At 34.6% G+C, this 16,866-nt stretch overlaps 3 protein-coding genes across 3 annotated transcripts; 2 read left to right on the forward strand and 1 right to left on the reverse strand.

Moving 5' to 3' along the window:
• Window positions 1-1,618: 1,618 nt before the first annotated feature.
• On the reverse strand, window positions 1,619-5,203 carry LOC133308239 (uncharacterized). The gene is made up of 2 exons (XM_061508847.1): window positions 5,197-5,203; window positions 1,619-2,356 (listed from the first exon to the last, which is right to left on the reverse strand). Exons 1-2 carry the CDS (start codon window positions 5,201-5,203, stop codon window positions 1,653-1,655), a joined length of 711 nt encoding a protein of 236 aa, XP_061364831.1. The 3' UTR covers window positions 1,619-1,652.
• Window positions 5,204-8,035: 2,832 nt separating this feature from the next.
• LOC133308238 (germin-like protein 9-3) lies at window positions 8,036-9,708 on the forward strand (the record flags this gene model as incomplete). The annotated part of the gene is made up of 2 exons (XM_061508845.1): window positions 8,036-8,054; window positions 9,113-9,708. Coding segments are annotated over 2 exons (615 nt in total), but the record flags the coding sequence as incomplete, so codon positions are not given.
• Window positions 9,709-12,749: 3,041 nt separating this feature from the next.
• Window positions 12,750-13,670, forward strand: LOC133308237 (protein FAR1-RELATED SEQUENCE 5-like). The gene has a single exon (XM_061508844.1). The coding sequence runs from the start codon at window positions 12,750-12,752 to the stop codon at window positions 13,668-13,670; it is 921 nt and encodes a 306-aa protein (XP_061364828.1).
• Window positions 13,671-16,866: the final 3,196 nt, after the last annotated feature.

A 16,866-nucleotide genomic window follows, 5' to 3' on the forward strand; every position in this document is an offset into this window, starting at 1 on the left:
GCATCCCCGAACGAAACATGTCTGGTTTCCACTTTTATCATCTCCTTGAAGAAGTGTTTATGTCCGCACATGTGGTTGCTCGCACCCGTGTCAAGATACCACTCCATGTCATCGTCAGGACTTCCTTCACTGTGTGTCATTAACAAGACACCATCCTTCATCTCGCCTTCTGTGGCTAGGTTGGACGTCTCCTCCACCTTTTTCTCCTCTCTGCATTCTCTTGCGAAATGTCCGACTTTGCCACAGTTGTAACACTTGTCCGAGTTACAATCTTTCGCATAGTGACCAAACTTTCCACATTTGTGACACTCGATGTTTGAATAATGTGACCGACCTCCTCGTCGACCTCGTCCTCGTCCTCTCTAGTTTTGTTGATTTGACTGTCCTACCTCATCACCATACACTTCTTGACTTCGGCCTCGACCTCTACCACCACGGCTAGTACCTCGTCCACTGCGGCCACGTCCTCTACCTCGGAAACTTTGAGAATAGAGCATCTTCTCATCTTTAATTGTTGCTTTGGTCTGAAGTACCTGCTCAAGAGTTTCCTCCTTCTTCTTCTTTCTTTGTTCATGCGCTTCAAGGGAACCGGCCAACTCGTCAATGGTGAGTGTAGACAGATCCTTGGACTCTTCTATCGCACAAACCACGTTTTCGGACTGGTCTGTCAAAGATCTCAAGATTTTCTCCACCACTCTGGTGTCAGGTATATCTTCTCCATTTCGTTTCAACTGGTTCACAATTCCTTGAACCCGGGCAACGAACCCGGATACTCCTTTCGTGTCCTTCATCTTCATTCCCTCCAACTCGGCATGAAGGGTCTGAAGCCGGACTTGTTTAACCCGGTTAGCTCCTCTATAGACATTTGCCAAGATGTCTCAGGCTGCCTTTGAGGTCTCACAATTTGCTATCGTCTCAAACCCGAATTCGTCTACAGCTCGGAAGAGCATGAATAACGCCAGCTTGTCTTTTGCACGCGTCTCTTTCAACGCTTTAGTTTGAGCCGCCGAATAGCCTCCAGTATCCTGTGGTTCTACAAAACCTGCTTGAACATTCTCCCAAGCGTCCTGGGATCCGAGAAGAGCCTTCATCTGGATGCTCCAATTCTCATAGTTCTCCTTCGTCAACTTAGGTAGTGCCATATCACTCCCCCTTTCCATAGCTCTGATACCAATTTGTTAGGAGAAGAGTAAAACAAAGGATTTTTACTAAGGCAGAAGTCGTAACTTTTACATTCAAACAATAGATTTTTAAATTACAAAACTTGTAACTCTACAATAAAGACACTTAACATCACAATAAACTCACATAATTTCAGAAACTTAAAAACATAAAACTGACATTTAACGTTTGCTGAATTAAACCCATTAAAAACTAAATTGATTGCTGAATTAAACCCATTAAAAATTAAACTGACACATAACTCCACATTTAACGTTTATTCAACATGATCGCCAACTGGGATCACTGACAGAGAGGAATTCCAACCTGTGCATCTTCAGTCAACCCACTTAGAAAGTTTTAGTTTTAATGCAGAGGGACCTTCGGTACATTGAGCAACAGAGTTACTCCAAAATATAAACACAAGCTGCTAGATGAGAGTGAAAACTTGGGAGGGTCATATCAAAACTATTAATTGGTATTTGACTCATTCAGAAGTCCAACCATTTCTGATAATAGACACAAGTTCTCGGGGAGACAATGCCATCTGGTGTACAAAAGTTTATTCGTGGACAAACTCCGCAAGGAATGGAAGCCATGGCCCCAGGTTTCTGTTCCCCTCTAACGCCACCCTTGCTTTTGCATCTATAACAAATTTTTCCAACAGGAACAGATGCAAAATCTCGAAACCCAGTGCTCGTCACCTCAATGATTTCATCATCCAAAACCAAAGTTCGTAAAATCTCTTCTATTTGCTGTGTGGTGACTTCAACGGCGAAGACCCCACTCTTTCTGCTCCACTCTAAAACTCCTTCACGTGTGGCAACTTTCTGCCTGAAAATGTATCTCATGCACACGTCCTTTGCAAGATTTATGAGCTCTGTATCAAGACTCCCTTCAGTATACCAATCCCCACCGGTGATTTCCTTGGAGGGTTCAAACTCTGCTGCCATGTAGTGCTTTCTCCCTTTGTTTTGAATATTAACAACCTCCTTTATCAGATTCTTTGACTGAAGAAACTTAAGGGATTTTTTGACCACGTTATCAGGGAGGTTTGTTTCTCGTTTCATGTCTCCTGTCCAGATCCCCATGTCTTTCTTGCTATGAATGAGATTATAGAGTATGCGTTCTCCGTCAGTCAAAGACCCAGAAACTAAAGCCAAGTCTTGTCGTTTCCTTTTAAGGGAAGAAGATCCTTGCAAACGACTCATTCCTTATAAGCAAAAAATGGAAAGTACATTTGTAAGTAATTATATTACTGAAATGGTTCATCGAAAATTGAAGTACTTTAACTTTAAAATGAATAACACTTGCCTGTAGATCATATTATAAATTAAAATGTTGAGTGAATCATGATAGAGGATTTTAAAACCCTGTCACTGAAAGTTGGAAATGGCCTTGAAGGCCGATGCATGCTGGAGGGAAAAACAAAACTTTTTCATTGCAGAACACACATGCATTCAAGATCATGCTTTAGGAAAGCATGATGTTAGATGTTACCTTGTTCGTGAAAACTCGTGATGATCAAGGTAGGTCTGAAGGGTTCAGACCCTCTAACGTTGATCACACCACCCACTGCGTCTAGGTGCAAGAACTCCTTCTTGTGAAACCGTCAAGTGATCACTACAATGAGGCTTGTTAAGCGCACACTGTGTGAAGAGAAAGGCTAGGTAAAAGTGTTTGAAAGAGTGAAGCTTTCAATGTGAAAACTTCATAAAAGTGGCGTAGGAGAGGAGAAGAGAATGACTTGGTTGGTTTTCTAAAAAAACCCTAGAAGGAACATATATATAGAGGCGCACAGTTAAAAACAAATCTCATCAAATCTTGCCAACAACATCCTATCATATCTTTATGATATATTACGTTCAAAACCTAATCAAATATCTGATCATAAATCATCATATAATTAGTTATATGGTGTGCCCCATATAGCCTAAATAATGACCAGATACATTTGAGTAGTTGCATTTAAACTTGAATCAAATCACTCAAATATTCTCCCAACAGATCGTATCTTCTGGAGCTGATTCTGATGACTAACCAACAGCCAAATCAGCACCCCAAATCTTCTTAGATTGTGTCCAAAAGATTTCCTCTTGATAGTTCCAACAAGATCTCATCTTATCCTTTTGTTATGAAACAAATTTTCATAGCCAATTCAAATTCGAATTTCAAACATTTGAATTCAAACTTTCAAACACTTAAATTTTAAATTCTAATTCTAATTCTAAATTCTAATTCTAATTTTTAAAATTCAAAATTCAAATTTCAAATTTCAAAATTCAAAATTCAAATTCAAAATTCAAAATTCAAAATTCAAAATTCAAAATTCAAATTTCAAATAGCTGATGCACCTGTACGATCGCCACATGAATAGAGCCAAGATATTATGTAATAAGCAATTGCTCAATAATAAGTCCAAAGTATATTACTAATGGTATATAATTCAATATAATGCAAAAAGGCAATGGTGAAACTTCTTAGTCATTGCACTTGGTGTTGCAATGTAAAATTCTATGTTGCACCTGCACGGTTATTGACATGAGACATACGATACCACACGATAATTCGGCATATTTTTATTTTTATTTTAAATTATAAGTATCTTTTATGGGAGACAATTTTATTCTGGATGAATTCAAGATTAAGGCTTTAAACTCTCCCAAAGATAGTACTAGGAAGAATCGATCGAACACATGCTCTCATCTTCAGATACTCAGCTTCCATGTGTCAACTAAACTATCATCATTTGATACACTCCGATATATTAATTCTAAAAAATATTAAGTTTCGACACGTTAGATCACGTTTTGATATTAAATAATATTTTTAATATATATATATATATATATATATAATATAGTTTACATTTAATATATATATAGCAGCTCATAATAAGTCATATAACCAATCAAATTTTCAAATTTCATAACATAAATATAAAGCAAAAATAATTTTTGATATCTTATTAATTTTTCATGTCAAATTTCATAACAGAATGCAATGGCTTCTCTAAATTTAATAAACTATTTAGGATATTAACATTCTCAATTCAAGGGTAGATATGATTGGATTTAAATTGATTTCTTTTTAACTGAATCAAATTGATTTAAACCGATTCGATTCAAAAAAATTGATTTATGATTTATAGCAGTTCCTCAGAACCAATTTGGGTATACAAATTATGTCTATATTGATTAATTGGGTTAAATTCGATTTTTAAATTGATGATTAAAGTTTGTTCGATTCTCAAAATTGATTTAAAAAAATAAGATTTTATTTTACAGACCCCTAATTCTCATTGTACATTGCCAAGACTAATATCAGTTTTAAGATTTTATCTTGTTGGATGAAATGGAGCTAGATTAATATATACATATCACTACTTTCCTAGTTTATTTTTCTATTATTGAGCCATTTACTTTCTAATATATACATAGGATGCCATTTACTTTTCTATTTATATTGCTAATAAATAATAAGTATTGCTAATAAATAATAATTGTATCTGTATATTTAAATTCAGATAAAATGTTTGTTGTTGGAATATATATATATCCTATGGGTTATGAATAAGAAGTGGGCTGAAGAAGAAAAGAAAAGAGGAAAGTTGAAGAGATGTGTGAGTTTTAAAAAGTCCCACATTGGACAACTATACGAGGTGAGAGGGTATATAAGATCATACCTCTCACTCCTAAATTGCCGCTTAGGACACTACACTTTTGTGGAGGGGAGGGGAGCTAGGTGACCTTTGGTCTACCACACACGCACGCCGTTGTTCGGCAGGTTTGGATCTGTTCGATCATGTGTGAAATAAGAATAATTTTTTATTAAATTATTTTATTCATTTTTTGTCCCTATCCGTTGCTTCTTCAACCCAAACGTTTCTTCTTCCCGCCAGTCTTTTGAACATTTTGAATCGAACCGATTCTTAATTTTCGGTTCGAACCGACGCGTTCATTCAATATTGAATCAAACCGGTCATCGGTTGTGGCCGTTTGCAGCCGTCAATCACGGCAGTTCTTCGCTACCGACGGTTCATCGTGATTGGTCACGGTCAGTGTCTATATATAGACCCTGACCCCTTTAGAAATTTCATCCAGTTTTTTGCATTGTTACTTTGCCAAATTTTTTCCTTCATCTGGTTTTGCATACTTCCTTCCATTTTTCGGTGTAATTCCTCTGGCATCTTGTAGTGTTCGTTCGGGCTGTTGACTGGTAGTGCCATCAATTTTCAGACGCAATCTGTTCTATCCTGAGAGACAAGTGTCCATCAACCTTTGGCATCAGTGAAGAGACAAATTGTCTTGAGGAGACACTTTCTGTGAGCTCAGATTTCTTCCACTATTTTGCATATTGTGTTCATTCCTTTTCAATACTGTGAGTTCAAAGGATGCGATGGTTTGAAGTCCAAGCATAACAAAACAAAAGAGCTTCTTCAGAATACTGAAATTGGAATTGGAATTCGGATTCATATTTAACTAGTTACTAAAAAAATATTGCCAACAATCTGTTTTGGAAGTACCTAAGAAAAATAATCTTCGAAGTAGCTATTTCAATTCCAAAGGTCGTGCCTGAAAACCCAGCTCTGTTTTGCCTAACCATCTTGAGGATTGTTGAGCTTTCCTTCGTGTCGTGGAGATAAAATGGGTGTCACTACACCTAAACTCTATATTTAGATTTCGTTAGTTGCCCTTTGTTAAAAAAAAAAAGTCAGGATTCATAGAGGTTAGTTTCATAAAATGACCTCACATTCCTAACAATATTTGACAATCATCCATACATAGAATCGGTAAACTTAAGCCAACATTTCTGGTAATATTTTGCCTTACCTAATAGTTTTTTGGTAACATTCCCGAGAATCCTAACATATTCTTGAGAATCCTGACTCCCGTGAACAAAAAAATTTCTTCTCTGTCAAACGCCGCCCCCTTATACTTTCAACGGAGATGTCAAATGTGAGTTGATTTTGTGTGCTCCGGGCCCAAGGAAATATTGGTGGGGCGGAGGTGAGAGAAAGAGTAAAAAGATTGAGGAGAGATAAGAGAAAAGGAGAGAAAAAAATTAGTCCACGTGTCAATTTTTTAATGGAAGGACCATGGTGGTCCTGGACAATATTAAAAAATTTCGTCAAATGTTGGTATTAATGGATAAGAAATAAGTTGCTGTGAACAAGAGTTCCAAATGAAAGGAAGCCAGGTAATAGATCACACATTGCAACCCAAGATTTTATAATACTAAAGTTTTCTACCCTTCTTCTGCTATAACAGTGAAAACATTTTCTCTGTTTTTCCCCCAACATTTATGAGTTGATTTGATAAGTTTGGTCCCAAGGTTTGAATTGTATTAGTTTTGCTCATCATCTTGTGATGGTTGTCGAGAAAAACAATGGAAATACTTACAAACATGATTTGTTGTTATCTCTCCGTATTAATTCAAGTTGATCCTAAACATTCTAATCTTATCACGTGCAAGGAGAACTTAGAGTAAGGTTTATCATTTTTTTCATTATTTGGTGGGGAAAAAAAAATCAAAATTACTACAATTTTGTATTTTTTTATTTAAATTATAATATTTTAAAAAAATTTCCCACATCAAATATTAATGATTTCATGATATTAAAATGGGTAGTTTGGTCCATTGTTTTATAATCTAGTTAAAATATATAAATTTTATATATTTCTAATTTTTAAGTTCAATAATATAGGTAGATTAACAAAATTATCCCCATTTAAATTAAGTATCAATTTGTCATACTTTTTAAATTATATATCAATGTCCCTCTATTCGATCAAAGTTGACCAAATGGGCCTCGCAATAAACTCAAATTATATATTTAATTAGACTTTATTCACTATTTGATATTTATTCGAATAAATGAGGAATTAGATTAACCAAATGAAAAAAGAAAAGGAAAAACAATATCGTATTTTTCGATAATAAGGAAAGAAAAAAATCAATATCATATCAGAATAATACGAAAAGAAAAATAAAAATAAAAAATATTATTATTATTTTTATGATGATAATAAATTTTGATATTTTTAAATTCATAGGAGTTTTGAAATATCATCACATCACTGAGTATATTGAATTTTATGGTCAGAAAATGAAAACATCAATAGTCAAATTATCATTGTCATTCATAAATTTGATATTTTAAATTTAGAAAAATTTCAAAATATCACAATATAAATGAAAATTATATTTAATAATATAATTTTTTTCCGTAATTACACGATAACAACAAAAGAATAGAATGAATAAGATTTCTTTTGAATTCAATAGTCAAATTATCATCGTTAATAATAAATTTAACATTTTTAAACTTATAGAGATTTCAAAATATGACTGTATTTACGAGAATCATATTTCAAAAACCTTGTTAATTAAAAAATGATAATATAATAATATATATTTTTTTTATTCGTCAAAAAAAATCCAGTGAATTGATTGTTTTGGACTAAAATAAAATAAAATTTTAATCAAATTATCATAATAAATTTGATGTTTTTATATTTTTAAAATTTAAAATGTTAGATCAGATAATTAAAAATTCTTTATAATTTCAAATATTATTTAATCTAATAATTTAATGTCAATTTATTCTTCTTTTGATATTTACCTGAAGAAATAGATGAGCCAATAATACGGGGTTTTACCCAATAATACGGTCTTTAATGTTATGGGCTTTTTCAATCTGCCGGCTTTAGTTTTTTCTCTTATATTAGGGGCGTTTGCTACTCGGGATTCTTCGAGATTCTTAGCAAACTGAATCTTTCTGAATTTTTAATTTTTGGATATTAACATAAACTGAATGCAAAAATTATATTTTTAAAAATCGAGATTTCCGGACAAATAAAAATTTCTCCACCAAACGACCCTTAGAGTTGGTTTTGTGACAGGAGAGTACACTCCTCATCGGCGGCGTCACAATGTCTGGACATTGTGTTCCGGTAGATATAGTGGAGGAAATCCTCTATCGCCTACCGTCTAAAAGCATTGCAAAATGAATTTCATCATCTTTAACCCTCTGACACGGAGACGCCTCCGATTCCCAATCTCCCAAACATTGTGTAAGTCATACAGAGATCCCGAGTTTGGTTTGCGGTATGGATTTGGGTTTGATTCCAAGAAGAATGATTTCAAAGAAAATTGTACATCCATGGTTTTATGTGCTTCTGACTTCACATACAGCTTGGTTATGCTTGACAAAGGAAGCTATGCTGATGGTTCGTCTACTTTACTAATGCTTTCTTTATTGTAGTTTTGTATTCATTTGGTGGATTAAGATTATTTATTATTTACTGTTCTTTATGCTGATGTGCAGTTTGGGACCAAGTCAAATTAAAGCGGAAGCTGAAAAAGGCAGAAATTGATAGATGATTATTACCGATCATCAGGTCAAAAAGGCAGAAATTAACTATCAAAAGAAAGAAAAGGCAGAAATTGATAGATGATATATAATTTGTTTGAAAATATATGTCATAAATCATTCCCTATTAATGTTACCATGAATGAATCGGAATCATATATATAAAAAATTAATCTAATCAAATTATCATACTGAAATTACCGAAGTTTTCACACATCAGTTTGCTAAAGCCGCCCATGAGCATTCATAATTAACTAAAGTCTAAATGACAGCTTCATCTTAAACATTTTGGTGTCATCTAGCTGAATGGCACAATCAAACAAATGCAAACTACAAAAGAGGTTACATTGTAATCTGCATTGTGGTTAGCGTCCGAGTGGCCAGCAAATCGATAGAAACCCCCTCTTGATCCCTTCTCAAAATTTCCAAACAGAGAACCCCTTATCTATGTATATATATATGTCATTCCTGAAATCCCAAAAGCACATATCTCAACCGTTATCTTAGCTTTCCGTAGCCTCAGCCTTTAAACCTGGTAAATATTCTAACTAACCATGTCTACCTTTATGTTTAAAGTTCTCTCACTGATGATATCGGCTTTTGTTATTGTGCAAATAACAAGGGCAGGTGACCCTGACATACTCACTGACTTCATAGCACCAATTGGCCTCCCAATTGATGGGAACTTCTTTACCTACACTGGCTTTCGTGTCCTTGTTGGACAAAACACACCACCCCCTGAATTTAAGGTATTGAAGGCAAGCATGATAGAATTCCCTGCTCTATTTGGACAGAGTGTGTCTTATGCTGTCCTTCAATTCCCAGCTGGTAGCATTAACCCACCCCACACACACCCTCGCTCTGCTGAGCTACTCTTTGTTGCTCAGGGTGCCCTTCAAGTTGGGTTTGTTGACACAACCAATAAGCTTTTCACTCAGAATCTTCAAACTGGAGACTTATTCATATTCCCAAAGGGTCTTGTGCACTTCCAACACAATGCTGATCCTAAGATTCCAGCTCTCGCTATATCAGCCTTTGGTAGTGCCAATGCTGGGACAATATCACTTCCAAACACACTGTTCAACACATCCATTGATGATACCGTCTTGGCTTTGGCCTTCAAGACTGATGTCGCTACCATTGAAACTTTGAAGAAAGGCTTTGCTCCCTAGTCCTCATGTTGGGTAGAACTTAAGTCCAACATTTGTGCCTCCTCTGTTTCGTGTGATTTTCTTCTTCCGTTCCCTTTTGTTATTTTTTTTTCCTTATTTTTATTTGTTTTTCGTCATTTTGTTTTCAATAAGTGCTTCTGTGTAAGGTCATGAGGCGCGAATTGTTTCATCTATCAATTGCTATAATTGTAATGATTGGAATTAGACTAATCAAGAATATTAGTTTTCTTTTTCTTTTTTCTTTTGGTTTTCCGATGCCTTCCTTCTTTCTAAAATTCTATTAAAACTTATTAAGATGAGAAAATATTAAACGAGAGTAGTCTATTCCTCTTTCCTATATGCATATACTTCACAATCGGAGTAGATCATCTCTGTCAAATTTCACATGATCTGGTCATTAGTGGTGCATCCAGTGGCGGACCCATGATTTTTAATAGGGGAGGTGAATTTTTTTATTTTTTTTATAACAACATGAAATAAACAATCAGAAATATTTGTGTTCATATTTCAAATTATTATTACCTGAATGTTGTAGTCCTTCAGAGTTCTCATGATGTCATAAAGAAGACCTTTGTGGTCTTGGCACATAATTTGGACAAGGGTGTGAGTAGGACTAAGCAAGTTGTCCACTTCGAACCAAATCAGGCAATTCCAAATTGAAGATATCTTCTGTTATTGCAATTGGAAGGAATAAAAGTTGCCTGAGAACAATAGGTAATTTCCGGACCAACTTAAAAATATGCATTCCAACACATTTGCAGTCTTAGTAAATAGATAAAGAGGTTTCACCAGAAATGAACAAGCAATTAAAGGGTAGCAAATAGATAATGTAAAACTTGATATATGTGATGAAAAACAGATCCATCACTTTGCCATCAGGTGTGGTAGATACCTTCACTTGCTGCAAGTTCGTGATGCCAAGGACGAAGTCAAGGTCAGCAAAAAATATAAAAAGAATCATGTTACTATCAAAAAGATGAAGAAACTGGGGATAAAGTCTCCATTGTTAAAGTCTCCACAGTCAACTCCTCAACATCCACCGTCTTCGCAACCTTCTCCATGAACTCAACCATCTCCTCATATCGCTCTGTCTGCTCTGCCAACTTCGCCATGTTAAAATAAAAATTCTTCAAATTTTGGGGGGCGCCCATCCTAGCCCCTCTGGGTGGATCCAACGTTGGTTCCTCCCTAAATTTAATATTTATCAATATATATATATATATATATATATATATATATATATATATATATATATATATATATGAGGTAGGATCTTTTAACACTAATGTCAAATTTTAAATTTGACACCTCATTTGAGAGCCGTTAGATCAAAAAAGATCAACGACTCTGATTTGTAAGCATTTGACACCATTGATCTTTTTTTATCTAATGGCAATCAGATGAGGTGTCATCGCAGATGAGGTGTCACCGGTATCAAAAGATCCTGCCTATATATATATATATATATATATATATATATGGGATAGGATATTGTGACAACCAAATAATGTTACTACCAATGGTACTACCATATCTTAACGCCAATCAACGGTTATCATTTATTGCGAATTAATAATTAATTAATGAATTTGATTTGAAAAATGATAACCGTTGATTGCGAAAATCAACGGTTAAGATGTGGTAGTAACATTGATTGGTAGTAACAATATTTGGTTGTCACAATATCCTATCCTATATATATATATAGTTTATTGTATATAATATGACCGTATCTAACATTTTATGCGGTCATTTAGAAGCGGTGTCGTTTTGCAAATGAATGACAACAATACCTTATCCCCATCTCGTTCCCACGTATCAGTCTTTGTCTCTTTCCCCACCGCCCTTCCAGCAAGCGACACCGCCACACACCCCAACCTGAACTCACTCTCCACAAAGAGATTCCCACTCTGATTCTTGCCGCGATCTTGAAGAAGGAAAAAAAATAGTGTTCATTTGAACCATTATGGTGGGGTATTTTTCTGATGGATTAGTTTAGTGAGGTAAGGACCGTGTTAGGTTAGTTCTCTTGGTCTTTTTTTTCTTAACAGAATTATTTTTCTCTCTTTAGATTTGTTTTATTTATATATTTTTCTTTAAACGTTTGTTCCTTCATTCTCTAATGTGTTAAGCTTTCATCTACTGCATTTTGAGTTAGTTCAGATTTTTTTTAATGGCATGTAAATTTACTTTTACGATTTTTCTTTACTTTTACAATTTTTTTAAGCCTATCTATTTGTTTTGATTTGCAGTATGGCGTTCTCCGTGTGACTGTATTGGGCTGTTAGGCACAAGGAGATATTATGAGAGATAACATAAGAGTATTTCGATGGTTGAACTGAGTTTAAGGTTCTCAGTCTACTTGTTCTTAGTTGTTGCAGTAGTTGTCTAACATGTATAGCCGCAACATTTGCGTGCATATTATTTTTGCACTTTTTTTTCTTTTGTAGCTACTATCTTATATATCCTATCAACTTGGTTATTATTCATTACAAGAAAATAATATTTTTCTGTTATTAGAAGAAGTTACCAATGTAAAGTTTTTGCATATAGATTGGGTAATGTGGTTTCAATATTACACCTTTAAAGAATTGAGGTTGCTGTGTGTCAACGTAAATGAATATTTCTTTTCCAGTTATTCTTATATTTTACTAATGAATTGAGGTTGCTGTGTGTCAATTGATGTAAATATTGTACAGGCTATTATTCAATTTTTGCACATCTTTGTAATGGATCACTCCCAAATAACAACTATTGAAGACATTGACATAAGTGGAAGTTTAGTATATGCTGATGATGTTGATTTGGAGAAAGACAATGATGAATTCGGAGAAGATGATCAGTGTAAAATCACGGAAGATGAAGATGGTGATTATGGTGAAGATAATATACAAGAAATTGTGGGAGATGATGATAGTTGATTGAGTGAGGCCCCAATTTTAGGGAGAGTCTTTAAGATAGCAGAGGAAGCTTATGGTATCTATAATGATTATGCACAAGGTAAGGGATTTGGAATACGTAAGCATTACACTAGCAGGAATATGAAAACACAACAAATATATAGGTGGAATTATGTGTGCTCAAAGCAAGGTGTCAAGAGACAAAATGATAAAAGAGTTGGTGTTCACAATGTCAAAAGGCGAAGAGATTCAAGGACAAATTGTTCAGCGATGTTACAAATAAAGTTAGTGGATGGATTATGGATCGTGGAGAAGTTCAATGATGCATATAATCATCCATTGATTTTGACTCCTTCAAAGGTGAATAAGTTTCCTTCTCATAGTGATTTACGACGCTCAAATTTCACTAAATCACTTGTTACTAAGCTTTTTGAGGAGGGTTTAACGTCATCAAAAATTTCAAAGGTGGTGAATGCTATGAACCAAGAAGTTAATATTAATTATGTTCAAGTCAACACTATTTTATCAGGACAAAGAAAGAATAATGTAGGACGAGAATGTCAAGGCATCATCAAACACTTTCAAAGGAAGTCTGCTCTTGATGGATCTTTTTATTTTGATTTGCATTTGGCAAAAGATGGTACACTAAGAAGCATTTTTTGGGCTGATGGCAGGTCGAGAGCTGCATATGCTCAATTTGGTGAAGTCCTTGTTTTTTACGTGACTTATAAAACGAACAAGTTCAAGTTTCCTTTTGCCCCTTTTGTGGGGGTTAATCACCACGAGCAATCAATTTTATTTGCTGCAGCTTTGTTAGAAGATGAAACAGAGGCAACATTTACATGGCTATTTGAACAGTTTTGGACATGTATGTTTGACAAGTCTCCTATTGCTATTATGACTGATCAAGACAAAGCTATGGGAAAAGCAATTGCTAATATATTTCCAAATGCACGACACTGTTTTTGTGCATGGCACATAAAAAAACATGTTATGAAGCATAGTCAAGCATTGCGCGTACAATTTAAAGAGAGTTTTGATATTGACTTCCAAGAGTGGTAGAAAAGACGAGACATTGATGAGTTTGAAGGCAAGTGGGAAGCATTGAGGACTACATATGATATTAAAGCAGGTAGTTGGTTGGCTAACATGTATGATTCACGTCATCACTGGGCAAATGCATACTTGAAAGATACTTTTTTTGCTGGAATGACCACAAGTGGCCGAAGTGAGAGCATCAATGCATTTTTTGAAGGATACGTCAACTCTAACACGATGTTAAATGATTTTGTTACCCAATATGACAAAGCAATCAAGTCTAGGAGGGATGCAGAAGAAGATGAGGATTTCAAAACTAGAAATACAAAAGCAATTTTGGAGACTAATCATCCAATTGAAGAAATAGCTGGAGAACGCTACACAAGAAAATTATTTGAGATCTTTAAAAGATAGTGGAAGGCTGCCATACTTGATTACTTTCATGAAAAGATTTCATCAGAACAAAATTTGATCAAGTATAGGGTGGGGTCTCATGAAGTTGATAAAAAGTGGTGGGCAATTGTTGACTGTCATTTGACTGAAACATTCACAACTCATTGTTCGTGTGACAAATTTGAGACTATGGAAATTTTGTGCAAACATATTTTATACATCATGAAGAAGAAACAAATAATGACCTTACCTGAAGTGGTTTAGAGAGTTTAATCAGGTAATGGAACAAAAATAGTCTCAGGCTCAACAAGGCTAGCAATGGATGATTTTTTTTCAGGTGGCTATTTGGCCATAAGCTAATAGAATAAAATGCCTTTATCACTTCAATCAACACATGCATTGGAGAGAATTAGATCAAGTTCTAGAGTACTACTGCAGTGAGGACTCTCTAAAAAAAAATTATCTGTATAGGTGATGAACCCTTAGTTCATCAGGTTTTGAGCATGAATTAGTATAAATTTGTGTGATTAAATGGATGAAAAAGAGGTCAATGTCCTATAAATTCCTAAATACAAGTTCTGGAAGTTGTATTGAAAATTTACATTGTTCTTGTAGGGAATTGAAGCTCAAAGAAGCAAAAGAGAGAAGGAAGAAGATTCTGAAAATTGGAAAATTCTAAGTGTTGGGCGCTAAAACGCTCAAAACTGAGCGTTTTAGTGCCCTGCTGCACAAAAGATGCTGGTGCTGAACATTAAAAGGCCCAAAACTGGGCGTTTTAGCGCCCAAGATAGTTAAAAGCAGTTGGGCATCCGTCAAGGTTGAGCGCTAAAACGTCCAGAAATGAGAGTTTTAGCGCCCATGTCAGTTTTCAGTTGTAATTTGTAAATTATAAAAGGACAAGGGGCCTTCACAAGATGGGAATCAGATTCAACTCTCTCATATCCATTCTCTGATATTCTGACTTTTCCCATCACACTAGGAGAAGGGAGATCAGGTCAGATCTTTCATAGATCTGATCTGACTCCTCATTTTCTCTGACTTTCCAAATTCTTAGGACTTAGTATTGTAATAGTTAGTATACTTTCATGTAATTGTACTTGAAGATTGAAGACTCAACTATCATGACAATGGAGTTTGATCTTTCTTCTTCTTCTCTTGTTATTATTTGTATTATGTCTGAATAGAGTCCTTTGTAGTCTGATTCAATGGAACTCAAGTTTGAATTTATGAATGGTTAATTAGATGTTTTGTTTATCTATTATGTGATTGTATGAAGTTGTCTTGATTAATTCTTCATGTTGAGGAATAGTGTAGAACAGACATGTTTACATTGTTTATCTATTTTTGACAACTTCATCATCAGTGTTCTAGTAGTCAAGGGATTGATGCTAGGATTCTGATGTGATCTTAAGACCTTAGTAATTAATGCATGTATTAAGAAAGGAATCACCAAGGGATTGGGGTTTCTGATTAGTGTGTCTATCAGGGTAGTAAGGGATTACATCTTGAGATGATAAGAAAAAGGTTGATCAACATCACATAGTAGATAATTCATAATGGAAATTGGTTAATCTATAAATTTATGTTTGAGGAAAAATGACATCTGACTACTTGTTTAAATTATAAGTACATTTTATTTGTTTTATCAAATCTTAATTTTATGCAATTCAACTTTATTTCTGGTGACAAGAAATCAAGCAATCAGTGATCTTTTGGTTGATTCAACTCAAATACATATGGTTAGTCAGTGCTTGACACAAATCCTCGTGGGAACGATCTTTACTCATCATTTTATTACTTGTACGACTAGTACACTTGCTAGATTCGCAACAAGTTTTTGGCGCCGTTGTCGGGGATTTGTTCTTCAACATTGACAGACACCATTAATATTTGAGATTGAATCTTTTATTTTTAGCAATTTATATTTATATGTGATTTTTGTTTTTTTTTCTGATACAGAGTGCTAAAACGTTCAGACGTGACCGTTTTAGCGTCATGCTACGCACATCAGTGTGCACATGTTTCTGGAGACCAGCGCTAAAACGCTTGATTTCAACGTTTTAGCGCTGGTCCACTATGATCATATATGTTAGGTTTTCTTGTTAATAACATGTCCATGGAATGTTGTATCAATCTGGTAGTTTTCTTTTTGTTTTATTTTACTATTAGTTTGTAATTCTGTTACATGCATTGAGATATTCACTGTTTTGATTGATACACATTGCGATAGTACTGATGCTATTAAGTTATATATGAATGTGTTTCAGTGATCCATTGTTGTTTCATATTTGAATTAGTTGCTGGGGACAGCAACGTTTAAATCTGGGAATTGGGTGTGAATGAATGGCATGCAAACATCATGGAGATGTCACACAAGTTGATGAGCCAAAATAGGGAAACATCTCAATCTCTTTTCTTTTCTAAGTTTTCTGTGTGATTTAGATTTTAGTTGTGATAGTGAATTTGGATTTCAGTTTTAATATGAATACCATGAAGATTTGACTGATCAAAGTTTTATATGATTGATCAAATTAAAGATACAATCTTATACCTTGCACGTTGAGCTTAAATGAAATGATTGCATGACTCATTCAATGTGTAAGAGTAGAAAGATTAGTTTTGATGCATATAGAGAAAGTCAAGCATGCACTCTGAACTGTGAGGAAATTGAGCTTATACAGAAAATTTTGTTCAGAGAGCACTTCACTGCATGAATAGCTCTAGAACTTGTCCTGTTTCTTGCTTGAAATGGTTGATGATGTGTAGGGTAGAGGCATTTCCTTCTTGAACCAGAAAGTCAAATGGCCAACCTTTAAGTTCCCATTGC

This window comes from Gastrolobium bilobum, unplaced genomic scaffold, assembly GCF_033153095.1.
Source record: "Gastrolobium bilobum isolate Gb01-03AN ecotype WA unplaced genomic scaffold, APGP_CSIRO_Gbil_v1 utg89432, whole genome shotgun sequence".
Taxonomy (NCBI): Eukaryota; Viridiplantae; Streptophyta; class Magnoliopsida; order Fabales; family Fabaceae; genus Gastrolobium; species Gastrolobium bilobum.

Excerpts from the sequence above, each read along its gene's own strand:
- LOC133308237 (XM_061508844.1), top strand. The coding sequence starts at position 12,750 with ATGAAAACACAACAAATATATAGGTGGAATTATGTGTGCTCAAAGCAA.